A 16,087-nucleotide genomic window follows, 5' to 3' on the forward strand; every position below is an offset into this window, starting at 1 on the left:
ATACCGCGTACTCGCGGTTCGGCCCATCGTTGAAAAAAGAAAAATTGTCAAAATAAAAGACATCTCATTCAAGGAAGCACGCAGGCGGGTGTCCTACCTTCCTAAAGTCAGCTTTGCCGAAGTGGCGCGTCAGGGGACAGCGCCACAACGGCCCCCGGCGCCTTTCCGGCCCACACTGAGTGAGCCGGCAGTGACGCCATCTTGTCCCCTTGGCGGCTGCAGCCAGCGCTGCTCTACCGTCCCAGAGGGGGCCACCGACCTTCGGGCTGGTGGCCTCAAGGGGATCGCCCATTGAGACGAAGCCCTCTCGTCAAACACAACCTACGAAAAAGCGCGTGTCCAGCGCTTCGCAGGAAGCGATGGACGTAACACCGATCGCGACGGCGCATTCGGCGCCTAAGGAGCGGCGCGATTCTATCGACCGCTCCAGAAAAGACTAGCTTCGTTTCATGGCGCCTGTAAAAGGCCCCGTGAACTAAATCCTGTTTCTAGAACATACAGCTATAACACTTCTCTCATAATGCAAACACAGATACTACAATGGAACGTTAGAGGACTTCTCCATAACCTTGACGATATCGGAGAACTCCTCCATACCTACAATGCGAAAGTGCTGCGTGTTCAAGAGACGCACCTGAAGCCCACAGAAACTTTCTCCGACAGCACACTATTTTTCGGTATGAATGAATGAATGTATTTTCTTTATTGGCGCAAGGGCCAGGTATGCCCAAAGAGCGCCAGGTCCGTGGTGATGAGTTTGCAGTGTAGTTATGAGTTCTATGAATTTCATGTGACGTGGCTGTCCTCAAACATAGTCGCTAGAAAGTGTGTAAAATCTATCTGTAATAAGATTATGTCGATGATAACGACATGTTCTATGAGCATTAAAATCCATTGCGAAAGAATGATACAACGTACAAAATATCTCAGATGCTTAAATTGGCTTCAGCACTACTGCCTTCTTAGGGCCTTTGAAACACAAGGGCCTGGAGGCATATGCTATGCAAAACAACTATCGCAATGGCATCCTCCGGAAAGAGGATGCTCTGCGAATTTAGGGACTTATAACATGTAGGATTACATCATTTAAGAAACCGAGAACTGCTTCCGTGTTGGATAGGGGTTCATGGCCAAGAAACATAGCCGGGTGAAGGGGGATGTAAGAACGGTATGACAGAGGAAAATATTAACGTGACAGCGTTAAGGAGCTCGTGTCGCAGAAAAACCGATGTCGTCGACGTCGGCGTCAGCGGCGTTGGCCGTGAGCGATAAATCCCAGAAGGCACTTCATAAATAAAAAACACCTTCAGAGGTGGGCGGTGGGAGTCGAACCAGGGTCTCCGAAGTGGGAGACGGAGGCGCTACCACTCAGTCACAAGTTCGTTCCTTCAACACGCGACAAAATTGCCTCTAGTGAATGCGATGTTGCCTTAGAAACGCGCCGTAGAAAGTTATACTGCGGTGTATATCGGTAATTATGACCATGTAACTTACAGAAGTCACAGTTTCACGAGTAGCGGAGTACGTTTCCGCTACATTTCTTCTGCGCTATGCGCACACGCAGCGCCATCTTGCGGCAAACACAGAAGACCCCCTCCTCGCAATGTACGGCGCTGCCCCGACACGTGGCGCGCCACTCGTCCCATGATCGGGTCCGCCTTCATGGCGCGCCGCGGCCCGGTTATCTGTGCCGATCGCGACGTTTGGGTGGCGTAGACCGTTTGAGTAGGCGGTGCGAACTGGGTGCGATAACGCTATCGCGTTCCACTCTTGAAGGCGAAGCTTAATCGTCCTCCAATTTTTTTTCTACCTTCGGCCTCCCGACATTCCAGAAGGACGTGAAGGACGGTCAGCTTCTCAACACATCTCCCACTGGTTAGAGGTTGATTTCCAGTAAGTAGATAATTATGAGTGCCAAATGTGTGTCCTCTTCTCAGACGACAGATTAGGACATCTGTTCGCCGTGAATTTGTTACGGAGGGCGAAAAACCTAATTGTGGCTTTATACAGTGCAGCTTTATTCACTTCTGCGTCCCACGTGCGTTGCCAGTAGTTTCGCAGTTTCTTATGTAAGAAAGGATTCAGATCTGTGACAGGGACTGTAGTCATAGGATTAATTGCTAGTGATGTGAGTGATGTGGCCATTTTCTCAGCTAGTACGTTACCCTCGATGCCTCTATGGCCAGGTGCCCAGCATATTATGCAGTATTTATTTATCACATAGACATGTAATAAGAGTGAGTAAATTGCAATGAAAACAGTATTTGTAAACTTTTGTAAAGAAATCAGTACTTTTACAAGACTTAACGAGTCTGTGAATATTATTGATCTGTCAAGTTTTAATTTCTTTATATGTTTTACTGCAGACAGTACGGCATAGGCTTCTGCAGTGAAGATACTTGCTAAGTGGTTCAATACGTCAGATTCAGAAAATGAGGGACCAAGAGCAGCAAAAGATACGCCACAATGTGATTTTGACGCCTCTGTGTAGAATTCAGAGCAGCAGTACTTGGATTGAAGTTCACGGAAATGCATAACGATTTCGAGGTCAGGAGCGTGCTTTGTGACTTCTACAAAGGATACATCATAGTCTATTACCTGCCACTCACAGGGTGGTTGTGGCTTAGCCGGAGGCATTAAGCGATGTTCCAAAATTGGGACATCCATTTCTTCGCTAAGTTCTCTTACACGCAGTGACAAAGGTACTCTCATGGAGGGTCTATTACGAAAAAGTGTTTCAAATGTGAAGTCGTTAGCGGTTGTGAAACACGGATGTTCCTTATTTGAACGAACTTTAAGAAAATAGGTACAGCGGATGTACGTTCCCTGAAAATGGAGTGACTACTCATCTGACTCGACGTATGGACTTTCAACAGGGCTTTTTCTAAATGCGTCAGAGGCCAGGCGGAAACCCAGATGTTGAACGGGGTCTACGATCTTTAGCACGCTCGGGGCGGCAGAGTAATACACTACAGCACCATAGTCCAGTCGTGATCAAACTAGGCTCCTGTAAAGATTTAATAAACACTTTCTGTCGCTACCCCAGGTTGATAGGGATAGGATTTTATGCAAGTTCATTGTTTTTAGACATCTTGCGTTAAGACATTTTTTGTGTGAAATGAAAGTAAGCCTCGAGTCAAGCATAACAACTAGAAATTTGCGCTCTTTGTTGACAGGAATTTGTTGTCCACCCAGTTCTAAATAAGGATCTGGGACCAGGTCTCTCTTTCTTATGAAAAGAACACAATTACTTTTGTTGGGGTTGATATTAAATCCATTTTGGTCGGCCCACTTGAATACCTTGTTTGAGCCCTGCTATACCTGTCTTTCACACACTGTAAGGTTGCAGGATTCGAAACGTATTTGTATATCGTCAACGTAGACTGAATAAAGAATGGCTGGTGGCAGTGAAGCGCGAAGCGTGTTCATCTTCACGATAAAGAGCGTGCACCTAAGCACGCCACCCTGGATTACACCAGCTTCTTGTGTAAAAGGTTGCGACAATACGTTGCTGATTTTCATGCGGAAGATACGATTTACCAAATTGCTTTCAATTATTTTCAGCATATTTCCACGGATACCCATTCCCAACATAACTCGCAAGATCCCGTAACGCCATGCTCTGTCATACGCCTTCTCCGTCTCGAAGGATATCGATAGGAAAAACTGTTTATGTACAAATGCATCGCGGATATTTCCTTCAATACGCACAAGGTGATCGGTTGTCGACCGCCCTTCCCTGAAGCCACACTGATAGAGATCGAGCATATTGTTGAGCTCAAGGAAATGTGTGAGTCTTCGATTAACCATTCTTTCAAGAAATTGGCTGGGGCTTAGCTAAGGTTAAGCCTGGATATCTCGAAGCGAAAAGGTTCGGTGACGCTTATGGTTTAGCTTATGGTTATGCTTTATGATTTCATCATCATCATGATCAGCCTGCTTACGCCCACTGCAGGCCAAAGGCCTCTCCCATACTTCTCCAAGTAGCCCGGTCATGTACTAATTGTGACCATGTTGTCCCTGCAAACTTCTTAATCTCATCCGCCTACTTAACTTTCTGCCGCCCCCTGCTACGCTTCCCTTCCCTTGGAATTCAGTCCGTAACCCTTAATGACCATCGGTTATCTTCCCTCCTCATTACACGTCCTGCCCATGCGTAACAAAAAAAAACACTTTAGTGGACTTTTACAGTTCGTAGTGGCACAAAAAGGGTACGTTGCATGTCTGCAACAACGTGCACATAAATAAAGTTGAGGAATGCCCGGCTCATTGCATTTCAAACTAACATTTATTTACATGACAATCAGCAAGGTGGAACACGTGGTACAATAGAAAGCTATTTCACTTGCTTGCTGAAAAAGCTTGGTGCTATAACTTGAGCAGTGACCAGTAAGTAACGAGAAACGGTGCACTCATTTTGTAGTGTGGTACACAAAAAAGCAATTGTTCTTGTTAGTGGAACAGAGACGCACTACACACTTAACGCACTAACTAATGCAGATTGCTGTGTAGCCACGAAGCTTGCAGTGCTGCCGCTTCTTGCTCCATAGAACCCAGTGACCAACCTGAGGGAAAAAATTAAAATAATGAGCACTGAGACAAAGTTCCACAGATGAGAAATAATACCTGATCTAGCCTGGCTTCCTGAGTTGGAGTTGGAGCTAATGGTCACCGTTTTTCTTCTCCTCAGAGGCTTGTTCTACTGATTCATTGCTAGGCCTTCCTCGCTTTTTCAGCGCCGTCTTCCCAGCCTTGCAGAGTGATGCAGCCAGGTCCATCTTGAACTCAGCCAACGTAGGTAGCCTTTCTGTGTACTGATCACGTTTGTTCATGACGTTCCTCTTGTAAAGCAACCAAGAATTTACAGCCGTCAAGTCAAGGATGTGCAGAAAAACACGGAAATATCTCTTCAACCTCAGGCAGGGACGGTAAATAGAGATAAGGGAGTCCAAAAGGTCGACGCCTGACATGTACATGTTGTAGATGGTTATCACTGCAGGGCATGGTATCTCCGCTCTTTTTTTTTTTTTTTGACAATTATACATTGATGCACTTGTAGCAGGCTGTGTTCTAACGAAGGAGGAGAGCAAGATCACTGCTGGGGTATCTTACCACCTTTTACATGACAGTTCAGTTCCATCCATAACTCTGACCCTCTCTTCAATATGCCCTCTTCCTTTTTTTTCATTTCCTGCTCGTAGGCCGGCTCACTCCAGGTATCCGGTTTGTCCGCACGGTACCAATGCAGTGTACAGTTTTTCTCTTGGTACACCTGCAAAATTGGACAGTTGAAATAGTTGGCAAAGTACACTTTGTGGTGTACGCCTCTCGGAATCATTCTACTCAAGCGAACCTTTCCACTCGCTCCACAGTCGGCTTCTCCTGAAAGTCTTTGCGCCGAGTGCTCCTGTCCGGTATACACTTCCAATTTGTAGGAGAAGCCGCTTATACCGGAGAGCACGAAAGCTTTGTAACCCCATTTTGGGGGGCTTCTTGGGACAGTACTGCTTGAGGGAGCTTCTAACTTTCAATGCTATTATCTGTTCATCGATAGAGAGATTCTCTTCCATAGGCACAAGCGACAACTGTTCATTGATGGTATCAATGAAAGGCCGCACTTTCTCAAGCCGATCTCTTCCGGGAGCGTCCTTTGGACCGAGAGTACTATTGTCAATTAAGTGGATGTTATGCTTCAGTTTTTCAAAGCAACCCACAGGAAGGTTGTCAGCCACTTGGCTAACCTTGGTCTGTGCTCTCCAGTACCACCTCCACTTCCTCATTTGAATGATCGACATCACATGCGGCACGTCCCAATAAACACTTCCACCTCTTCTGCGGTGGTACAAAGGGGCTGGCTCGCGTCTTTCTGGAGAGCATACAAATTGCCCTGATTTGCAATTAGCGAAATCAGCGAGCCGGGGAAGAGAAACTTGAAGTATTGGAATGGTGTCTCTAGTCGTAAAATGTACTCTGGGAGTTCACTTTGCCCGGAGAACTGTATTGTCTGCAGATCCCTCATTACATTCGGCTTCTTCCAAGTGATTATTCTCTTAGCTTGTGTAGGACGGTGGTCGGGTGTTGTGCCATTTGCTGTAACTTCGTCCTTGTCGGAGCATCCACTCGATTTGCTTGTGCTGTCATTTAGCTTTTCGAGATTAGGTTGAACATCTGCTGCAAAAACAGACAGCGATGTACACGGAATAATATTAGTGGTAAAATAAAGCAAAATGCAGATATAGAAAACAGGGTGCCTCTCTGTATTGAAAGCAAATAGAATCACTATGCACGGTGTCTTCGCGTTATAATCATAAATTTAAAACGCAAGAGCACAGGAATTAGGATGCAGACGTAACGATGCGAAAGCAGCGTCTGTGTGCACATAACCTAATGAAAAACTTCAGGCATTCCAGCATGCAACACAATGCACACACGATGAATAGAAACAGACTTACACTCGGGGTCGTCGTCACTGCCGGAAAGTTCGCTGTCTTCGCTGTCTGACGGAATTGCTCGGCTATAAAAGCGTTTAAGATCCATTTCTAGTTCGAGAATGAAAAACGAACCCAGTGAGCACGTTGTTGCAAATACGCAACGTAGCAGCTTTCCGTGGCGAGAAAGAAACTATTGCGATAAAATAATATTTTTGGAATATACACGATTAGGAGGCTATGTTGCACAGCTTAACATTTCTTTTTCGCGGTTTATTCCGTTCAGAAAGACATAACTGGCAAAACTTACCTGTATAGCTGCGTGCTGGCGCGAGCAGCGTCCACCATGTTTGTTTGGCAGTAGTTGAGCAGAATGAGCATAGATGGCAGCAAAAGAAGGCGTGTTTTTCAAGCTATTGTTGCAGAAATGCAACAGCGTGTACAAGAACCAACTGAACTTAGCTTTTGTTTTTATGGCCGTTTATCGGTATTACATATATGCAACAAGGTGCAGTAAAGGGTTAATGTACCCAGCCTCGATGTACTCGGGCAGCACACTTGAACCAAAGGTGAGTATTAGGTGCTTGGTTTCAATTTCTTTGCCATCCCGCGTCTTCTTAATTCTCTTGACATTGACAACATTCTGCTCACTGAAGCCCTCCAAGAGCTCAGCCTCTGCCAGCTGGAGGAAATCGTCGTCAGAGACAACGCCGCGGGTGGTGTTCAGAGTGCGGTGTGGAGTTACTGTCAATGGAACATCCCCAAATGACACTAGACTGGGCAACTTTTCGTATTGTTTCTGATCATGCAGCTCTAACAGGAGATAACCACTTGCCAGCCTTGATACCTTGTAGCCTGGACCAAGCACATCAGTTAAGGACTTGGAAACTAGAAAAGGGGAGATATTTTGTACTTGCTTATCGGATTTTTCTGAGTGGATGACATGGTATCGTGGAAAGTTCGGCCTTTGTAGTCCAAAGAACTGAAAACATCTTCGGTGCGCCCTCTTTTCTGAGGGCGATCGGGAAGGTGAGGAAAGGAACTAGCCATAGACAAATTTAATTTTCGTCAATAACGCCAGCCACCCACCATGGAGCCCTGCGAGGGGACGCTACAGGAGCTGTAAAACAGGTCCTGCAAACGCCAGCTGTACGTCATCACTATAACCAAATATGAAAAAAGCCAGGTTGGCTATTCACACAAGGTTAACCCTTGCTGCCTGGAAAAATTGGAAGTAAGGGGAAGCTAGGAGAAGACAGGAAAGGTGGAAAGTGAGAGAACGACGAAGGCTGGAGGGAGGGAGAGGGAGACAGGAAAAGGCAACTACCGATTTCCCCCGGGTTGGTCAGTTCGAGGGTGCCGTCTACGTGAAGCCGAGGCCAAAGGGATGTGATGCCTCCGCCGAGGGGCCTTAAAGGTCCTGACACTCAGCATCAGCTCAAACCCCAGGATACCCTTTTCCCCGGACACGGCTAAGCCACGCATGGTTAAACGCGGGAGGTTCCTACCCTCGTGTGCTCGGATACGTGGTGTCGCAACACACCAAACGCCTGCTGACGCAGACGCCCCTGGAAGGAGTTGTTTTGTATAGCACATGCCTACAAGCCCTTGTGTCTCAAGAGCTCTCCCGAGGCAGTGGTGCTCTAGTGAATTTTAGCATCTTACATATTTTTATATTGTATCATAATTTCGCAATACACCCTAATGCTCATAGTACACGTCATTTGTGATCGCCATATTCTTATTACAGGTATATTTTATGCACTTCACCATGACTATTTTTAGGCCCCTTTACAGCCACGTCACATCAACTTCATAGAATCCATCACTCCACTGCGAAATTATTAACACTTGCGTGGTGCTCTTTGGCCATATCTGGCCCTTGCACCAATAAAAACCACACATTCATTCATTCATTCACATTGCACACATTGCCATATGGTCAGTGACAGTGACCGCAGTTCGTTTAACGGTCGGTATCGGACCCTATTGCCTCGTCGCAGCGGCCCGGTGTGCTACCCACTGGGCCACAGACTACCAGTAACCCAGGTAGGCGGGAAGACGATTAGCTCCAAAGATAGCCCCGGAAAAGTGCGCCAAGTAGAGTAAGAATGATAACGCATTAAGAAACCATTAAAAGCTGCTCTGTGGCAAGGCGGAATCCTACCCGCAAACTATATAGTAAGGCATGCGTGTCTGAATCTTTACCGACAAACGCACCACGCGTGAACTTTCCGGCGGCGGCGCTAGATGGCGCAGCATGTCCAGTGGGAGGCGCGACAGAGGAAAGCTGCTGCATACATGCATCATGCATGACGCGTATTGGGGGCGCTAATACGGGATCGCTGCATTGCTTCAATGACAAGTGCATTAACGTTGACATTCGTCGTGAGATGGGTTCTGCCGGAATTTCTTTACCCATTGGGCCGCTCGATTCGTGGCCTATTCCCTCAGTTGGTTGTGCCAATTCTCTGAGCAAACAACCAGCCAACCAACCTGCGTTCTCCGCTCCATGAATTTGCATGTCGAGAACCTTAGCTTCAACTTCGTGCATACACACGCTTATTGCTTACAGTAACCCCACACTAAAAGGAGCTTTCGTTTCTGCATTTCTCTAATTATTGTCGAATACCAAGCCAACTTCATCTGGAACTCGAATGTCACCGATGAAGTCTAGTCAGTTATTGCGCCGACTTCTCTCCTATAAACAAACGTGGGCAGCTCTTGCACACACGATTACCAACAACACATGTCTTCCTATCCGACGCCCTCCAACATGGTATACTTATTTCATTTCATTTCATTTATTATACCCTCAAGACCACAAGGTATTACAGAGGGGAGTGGGGTAAAAAAAAAAGTTACATAACAAAGAAAGCAAAGAAGGCAGCAAGTGATGTAGTCATACACATGTGAAGCCCGAAGCGATGGTGTTGATTATGGCCGTACGAAATTGTGCTTGGTCTTCAATTGCAATCAACTCGGCGGGAAGGTGGTTCCATTCTTGACACGTCCTAGGAAGAAAAGACTCGTGACAAGCTCTAGTGTGACACTGCAAAACTCCAACTTTGTGATGATGATCAATGCGAGGATAAATGTAGGTTGGGGATGAAATAAGATTATCACGCAGATATGAATTATGGAAGTATATTTTATGAAACAAAGCCAGGCGAGAGCATTTGCGACGAGCAGAAAGTGGGGGAAGTTGGAGGATGTTTTTCATAGAAGTTACGCTAGCCGTGCGGTTATAATTGCTTAGGATGAAACGCGATGAAAGGATTATAGGCAAGCGAAAGAAAAAATGCAGCAGATCCAAGGAGGTGGAATTTGTGCACAGTGAGGCTTTTTTGCGAGTACGCGCAAACACGCAAACACGCGCAAACACGCGCACGCGCCCGCACGCAAATTACACCGAGCCTTTTAAGCGGAATTGCTACTAACGAGAACGATGGGTGCCTTGAACGCATCATGGTTTCCGAGGCAGCATGAACAATAGTGCGAAGCGAAATTCGGATCCATTCTATGCGCAGGAAACACTTTCCTCCTTATTACCGTGCAGCCGTGGATGCGCGAAGGTGAGCTTTCCGGTTTTTACTTTCCCCCTCACGGCCGACGCCCTGGATGCACGGAGGCGAGCGCCACCTGGTGCTGCTGCAAGAAACCCAGCGGCGCGGATCGTGCTCCGCTGTGAATGGTTGGCCTATTCGGCAGGGTATCAGCCAGGCTGCAGGCGCGGTCACGAAACACAGGGATGTTCGCAAAGAAAAGCTTCGCTTTGAAAAAGCATGAACACAACTAGTGGTCGCATTTTAATATTTCCTCTTTATTTTTCTGCAAACATGGGCAGAAGCACCCTCAGCGTCCACTTGTCTCCAAATTAATCTCAAAGTACTTGATTTCGGGTAAAGGCCGAGGTTTCCAGTCGTCGCAGAAAGTAAGTTTTTAAGCATGTAATCAATGTGAAGGTTAACTTGCATCCTGTTGACTAGTAGAGAGGAATGCAGGGAGGCAAGGGTGGGTGGCGTGTGTGCAAGCGATCATACGTTCTACGAAATGAACAGCCAGATTTTCCGAGTAATTCAGGCACGCATCCTCATGCTGATGGATCCACCATGGAGTTCCGCATGGGCAAATTCAAGTTGTACTTCTCAGTTCTTCTGGCCGTGTGCCCAGGCGGCGAAATAATTCTGCGTTTTTTTGTTTTTCTTGCGTATTTTTTGTTCTTCGAGACATGCGTGATTTAGGGTGCGCGAACGGGTGTGCTCGAGTCACACGTTCGGCAACGTGGGTCGTCGGTTCACTCCTTCGCGAACGCTTTTGTCCACAGCTTGGCGGTGGCGATGTACTCTTCGCGGTTCTTCCGGTACTCGGCGGCCACGTTGTACTCGAGCGGGTCATCGGGGTTCGGGTTGCACATGAGAAAGCGAATGGAGGCCAGCACCTTGCCGATGGTCAGCGCAGGGGACCACCTGCACTTGAGCAGGTCAAGGCAGACCACGCCGTCAGTGCTGCTGATGTTGGGGTGGTAGATCGCAGTGAGGAAATTCACCTGCGTGTTTGTTAGAGACAGTGCACAGCTACATTGGTTACCAACATCGCGCAGCACGAGCGATAAGTGAAGAATACGCTGATGACAACATTCTACAAGTTGTTCGAGACACCCGTCACTCTGGGATCCCGAGACGCTCGTAGTCCCTGCACGACCACTGCGTATGTTAATAATTAGGCTTCCGCTCACGTGGTTATGGGGAGGGGGGAGGGGGGGGCGGATCGACAAACGGACCACATGCGAGGAAGCTGCTTCTTGATTGGGTTGGGTCTAATCGCGCGCTCGTCAGTGAAGTACGCGGCGATATCCTTAGCCCGTTTTCCTACTCTGCTTCAGAGCACACTGCTGGACGCGATCGCTCTTTCTGTCGTGCAACGGTCAGTCCGACACCTTCGATTCCTTTGTGTACCCACTTCCAGGAGCCGATCTCTGTGCTTCAGCTCGCCACGTTAATCTTTGTTGTCAGTGTATGTCAACTGCAGGACGCGGGCCTCCGCCACCGACGATACGAGGAGGGGGACCAAGAATGTGGTCGCATATAGTTGCAGCTGGCGCGAATGTATGGTGATATAGAAAAACAGCGCAAAATAAACGCGGAGAAGGGAGGAACACAGGACGAGCGCGTCATTCAGTGCTCATCCTGTGTTCCTCCCGTTTCGTGTTTATTTTGCGATGTTTTTCGCCAGTGAGTTCGAATTCATGCCCTTTTAAGTGATAGCATGCACGCCATGTTCTATGTTTTTTTTTTGTTTTTTTTGCACACGGCTGAGTATTCAGAAAGTAAGATGAAGGGAGGTCAAAGAGGCGCCTTAGATAAAATGGTGCCCGCCTGTTAATATGCCTGTAGAAGCGAAACAAAAAGAAGGAATCGTCCTTCTAAATATGTCAATGTGTTTCGCTTTTAGATTAGTAATAAAACCAGCAGAATAATCTAGCTGGATGAATGGTATGTACAACGCTACAAGATTACTTAGAATTTTACTCTTATCGAACCGAAATAGCCTTGAAAGCGCTAAACCTTTTTACAAAATGTTTTTTTTTTTTAGTCAAGCCTTGGTTACGTCGCAGCGTGCCATACGTAGTGAACAGCCTAACACGTGTGCAGCTCAATTACAGCTAAATTTATCAGTTACTAGCGGAAAGCTGTTCGTTAGCTTTTGAAAAATTAATGCACCAGGACGTCATATAAACTAGCGTCCTGTTTAGCTTAACCTTAACTTGAAGGAAAACCTCTTCCCTGTAAGCACGACGAACCGTATCTTTGCTTGTGAAGGCCTTACTTAATTATTATAGACAATTTTCTTACTTGAAACCCCTTCCAGTTGCCTCAGCAAATGGAGTAGCTTGCTAAAACATCATGTCACAAGACCCGTTGTCCTATCGTCGCTTCTGTATGTGCAAGCGCAGTACCGGTGGTGCTTACTTCGATATCGTTGCGTCAAGGAAAGAAGCCATCACTGGATCATGCAAGCGTCACGTGCACGGATACTGCTGACGCGGCACCGCGCTTTACGCAATCGGGGCTGAAAGTAGCCTTTCGATCAGCGTTCAAGGAGGCATATCTCGGCAGTAGTTTCGTCGAGCTTAAAGATCTCAGACATGGTATGTCTCATACATAAATTCCAGCCTGCGCTGATCATGTGTTATAAGGCGAACAAGCTAGCATTTTTTAGAGAAATCTGACGGTTGTTCGCCCGTGGTGTCCCCGCGATCGGCACGCAAGGCCTCGAAAGAACTTGAAGAAATGCCGAGTAGCATGACAGAGGATATTTCAATGCGCGCCCACCACCTTCGACTACGGCGGGACCACTAAGATTAGAGAGCGAGCATGATTCCAAGATTGGGCCGTAAGGACGTTAGCAGCTGTATTATTAGTTGAACCTGTAAGCTTTGTAATGCATGAATAAATGTAACTTGCGTATTTGCTTAGGTCACTTTTTATTCGCTAGTGCCCATACACCATCAGCAGCAGGCACGGGACGTTTCACGTATGCCCCTGGATTGGTGGCCTGCATCCTCCATGCATCCTACCGAATTTTCTTTAAATGTGGTTTCGAAGAAGCCTAGAGAGTGAACCGTTGCTCAGCCTCCTTGCTTTTTCAAGCGAAGCTTGTATTGCCTCACTCGTGTCGGTGTTGCCGTGCGAAAAAACTAAAGCCGCTTATTCTTGCTTATTGCTTATTCGGCTGCGAATTCGACCCGCCGACCTACTGGTTGCGAGACCACCACGCTAACCGATTCAGCCACCGTCAGTTGATCATACACGCCCTTTACAGCGAGGTTTTATATACATGAAGAAATAGACGCAGTGCAAGGCGCAAGCCAATCACAGTCGTCGCCTCCATCAGAGGAGGGAAAGGGTGTGACCGCGTGTTCGCTCGCCTCGGGCCCGCCGTTTCCCTCCAGTTCAGATCCGGCAGTCGGATGGAGAGGCCGCGTTTGGTTCGTTATGCTGAAGTGTTGAAGGAGTGGCAGCCTGTGTTGAAGGAGTGGCAACGGGAGAGCAGGCGGCGTTTCATGAACGCCGCCGGTAACTCACTCGTGCCCGGGCTCGTCGTTGACGTGCCCATCTTGCCGTGAGGGATCGCAAAGCCCTCGCGGCAAGGACAACGAAGAGCCGCGGATCCCAAGCTTCGCTTGTACCCCGCTCCACAGTAGAGGAAGGGCGGTCAATTCTTTAATGTAGGGATTAGGAAAGGGCTCCGGAAGAGCAGACCGCATGGCAGGCTGTCACCACAAATCGACATGTTTTGGAGATAACTTGATCGAAAGACACAGTATAAGAGCTGTGTATTACCGGTACTCACCTACGGGGCAGAAACCTGGAGGCTTACGAAAAGGGTTCTACATAAATTGAGGATGACCCAACGAGCTATGGAAAGAAGAATGATGGGTGTAACGTTAAGGGATAAGAAAAGAGCAGATTGGGTGAGGGAACAAACGCGAGTTAATGATATCTTAGTTGAAATCAAGAAAAAGAAATGGCCATGGGCAGGACATGTAAAGAGGAGGGAAGATAACCGATGGTCATTAAGGGTTACGGACTGGATTCCAAGGGAAGGGAAGCGTAGCAGGGGGCTGCAGAAAGTTAGATGGGCGGATGAGATTAAGAAGTTTGCAGGGTCGACATAGCCACAATTAGTACATGACCGGGGTACTTGGAGAAGTATGGGAGAGGCTTTTGGCCTGCAGTGGGCGTAACCAGGCTGATGATGATGATGATGATCGAAAGAAGTTTATGTCTTGCGTTCACGTCACATTTTGCCTATACACCTAACCTACACAGCCAACGTACGTGTCTTTCACACTATTGGACTAGAAATACAATAAAATTGATCTTGTATTACTTGCTGTCTCTCCGTGCAGTCTTATTACACGTCTTGAGTGCTGATCTTAATTTTTCCGTTAATTGTTCAGTAAGCTCCGTTAAATGGATCCTTATTGACCAGCCACGTGTTCTTTCATCCAAGTGTTCGTGCAGTGCTTCTTTTAGGTACTCATGAGTGTTTTCACAGCACATAAGTACCGGTTTTTGCCGAAATTCAATTTCGCGATGGTATCGATCTTTTAAAATCAGTAGATATTTTACAGGTTGCAGGAAGCTACATGTGAAACGATAACAGCCCATGAAACATCTTTCTTGTACAAACCATTGTAACATTTTCTGTAGCGTTATTAAGACTTCAGAAAGCTTTCCTTCTTTCGCTTTCTTTTTTTTTTTTTTTTTTTTTTTTACGAGGCGCGCAAGTAGTGCACCATTCTAGAGCGAGCGTTTCCTTTACTGGAATTGGAGGAATGGGATGGACCAGCTCGGAAACCCCAGGATCGGGAATGTAACAACACGCAACATTCCGAGGAGATTAACTAGTGGAATTGCGAATGATCTACCCTCTCCGGGATGGAGTGGCAATGCAATGTGGAGCTCCACTTGTCGACTCTGGTACAAATGAATTTTTTATTTTTTTCATTTAGCACTAAGCATTGGAATTCTTTGCCTGGAGAGGTTGGCTCTTTGTCATTGACCTATTTTTCTTCAGTGGATGGGTGATGTTATCTCCACTCCTAAAATAGCTCTAACGTGGGCTGCAGTACGCAAAAATAAGTAACTATATTGTCATCAGCACACAGGTGTCAATTTTCGCAAAAGCTAATGGCAGCAATGTACTCAAAGGGTCATAAAACAATATATTATAGGCCTAGATCAAGAACTTTGTTTCTGCAATAACAATTTCGTCATTAGTAAAGATAGCAGAGCATCTTTAATCATTCTGCTCTCTCGCAAGCGCTGCAAAGCGTCCCAAATTAACAGCCGATCATTGGCACACAAAGAACAAAGTTACGCGGTTCGACGAATGATTTCGATCTGGCTCGACTTATTGACTTGATACACGGGATTAAGAGATTATATGATTTATTATATGTATTGTTATATTTAATCAGGATGTGATCTATCCAGACGTTACTTTCCGAAAATGATTAGAGGCGAGGAACCCAAGGAGTGCCAAACGTATCATGAAAAATATAGGGGTATACGCTTTCAGAAGCGTCCTCGCGCGTACCACGGGAGCCTCGAACGGGTAGTCCCTGGGCAGCTGGATGCGCAACTTGAACAGCCCTCCCTCGTACGGGCTGCCCTGTGGTCCCGCGATGGTTGCCCGCCAGCGGTACGGGTTTGCGGGGTCGACCAGTCCCGCGGTGCACTGGGCGGGCGGGTCGGCCAGCATCTCGTCGAGTTCGCTCGCGATGCGCTTCACGCCGGCCCTCTTTTTCTCCGAGGAGGCGCAGGCAGCTTCCTCGCCCATGCTGGCGAGGGGGCGAAAAAACTTGCGCCAATTTACGATGATCCAGCACAAAAACCAGCGCAATGACAAAGTACAAAACAGGGCGTGACCAGAGCAGCCGAATTCAGGAAGACTTCCGGAAATTCGCCTTGGTAATCGCCATAGCTAACGCGGAGGAAAGAAATTAAATGTCAGGGAGCATTGCGCCGCGTATTACGCCAAGCAATTACTGTGACGTTTCCATAAGCATTTCCATGGTCACCTACCTCGAATCGTTTTAATATGCACTCCAATGTGTGGCAAAGGAATCGCAAGTCATTAATATAATT

General features: G+C 47.1%; 1 protein-coding gene and 1 pseudogene across 1 annotated transcript; both read right to left on the reverse strand.

The window, feature by feature from the left end:
* Positions 1-4,412: 4,412 nt before the first annotated feature.
* LOC140214352 (uncharacterized) lies at positions 4,413-5,416 on the reverse strand (annotated as a pseudogene).
* A 5,231-nt stretch (positions 5,417-10,647) lies between these two features.
* Positions 10,648-15,779, reverse strand: LOC140214356 (ubiquitin-conjugating enzyme E2 D2B-like). Its single transcript, XM_072285727.1, has 2 exons — positions 15,537-15,779; positions 10,648-10,977 (listed from the first exon to the last, which is right to left on the reverse strand). The coding sequence occupies exons 1-2, from the start codon at positions 15,777-15,779 to the stop codon at positions 10,726-10,728; spliced, it is 495 nt and encodes a 164-aa protein (XP_072141828.1). The 3' UTR covers positions 10,648-10,725.
* Between the last annotated feature and the right edge of the window lie 308 nt (positions 15,780-16,087).

The sequence above is a fragment of the Dermacentor andersoni genome, unplaced genomic scaffold (genome assembly GCF_023375885.2).
Source record: "Dermacentor andersoni unplaced genomic scaffold, qqDerAnde1_hic_scaffold ctg00000039.1, whole genome shotgun sequence".
In the NCBI taxonomy this organism is placed as follows: Eukaryota; Metazoa; Arthropoda; class Arachnida; order Ixodida; family Ixodidae; genus Dermacentor; species Dermacentor andersoni.

Coding starts and splice junctions, on each gene's coding strand:
- LOC140214356 (XM_072285727.1), bottom strand. CDS start 15,779: ATGGGCGAGGAAGCTGCCTGCGCCTCCTCGGAGAAAAAGAGGGCCGGC. Junction 10,978..15,536: donor ACCCGTTCGAGGCTCCCGTG/GTACGCGCGAGG, acceptor ACAAACACGCAG/GTGAATTTCCTCACTGCGAT.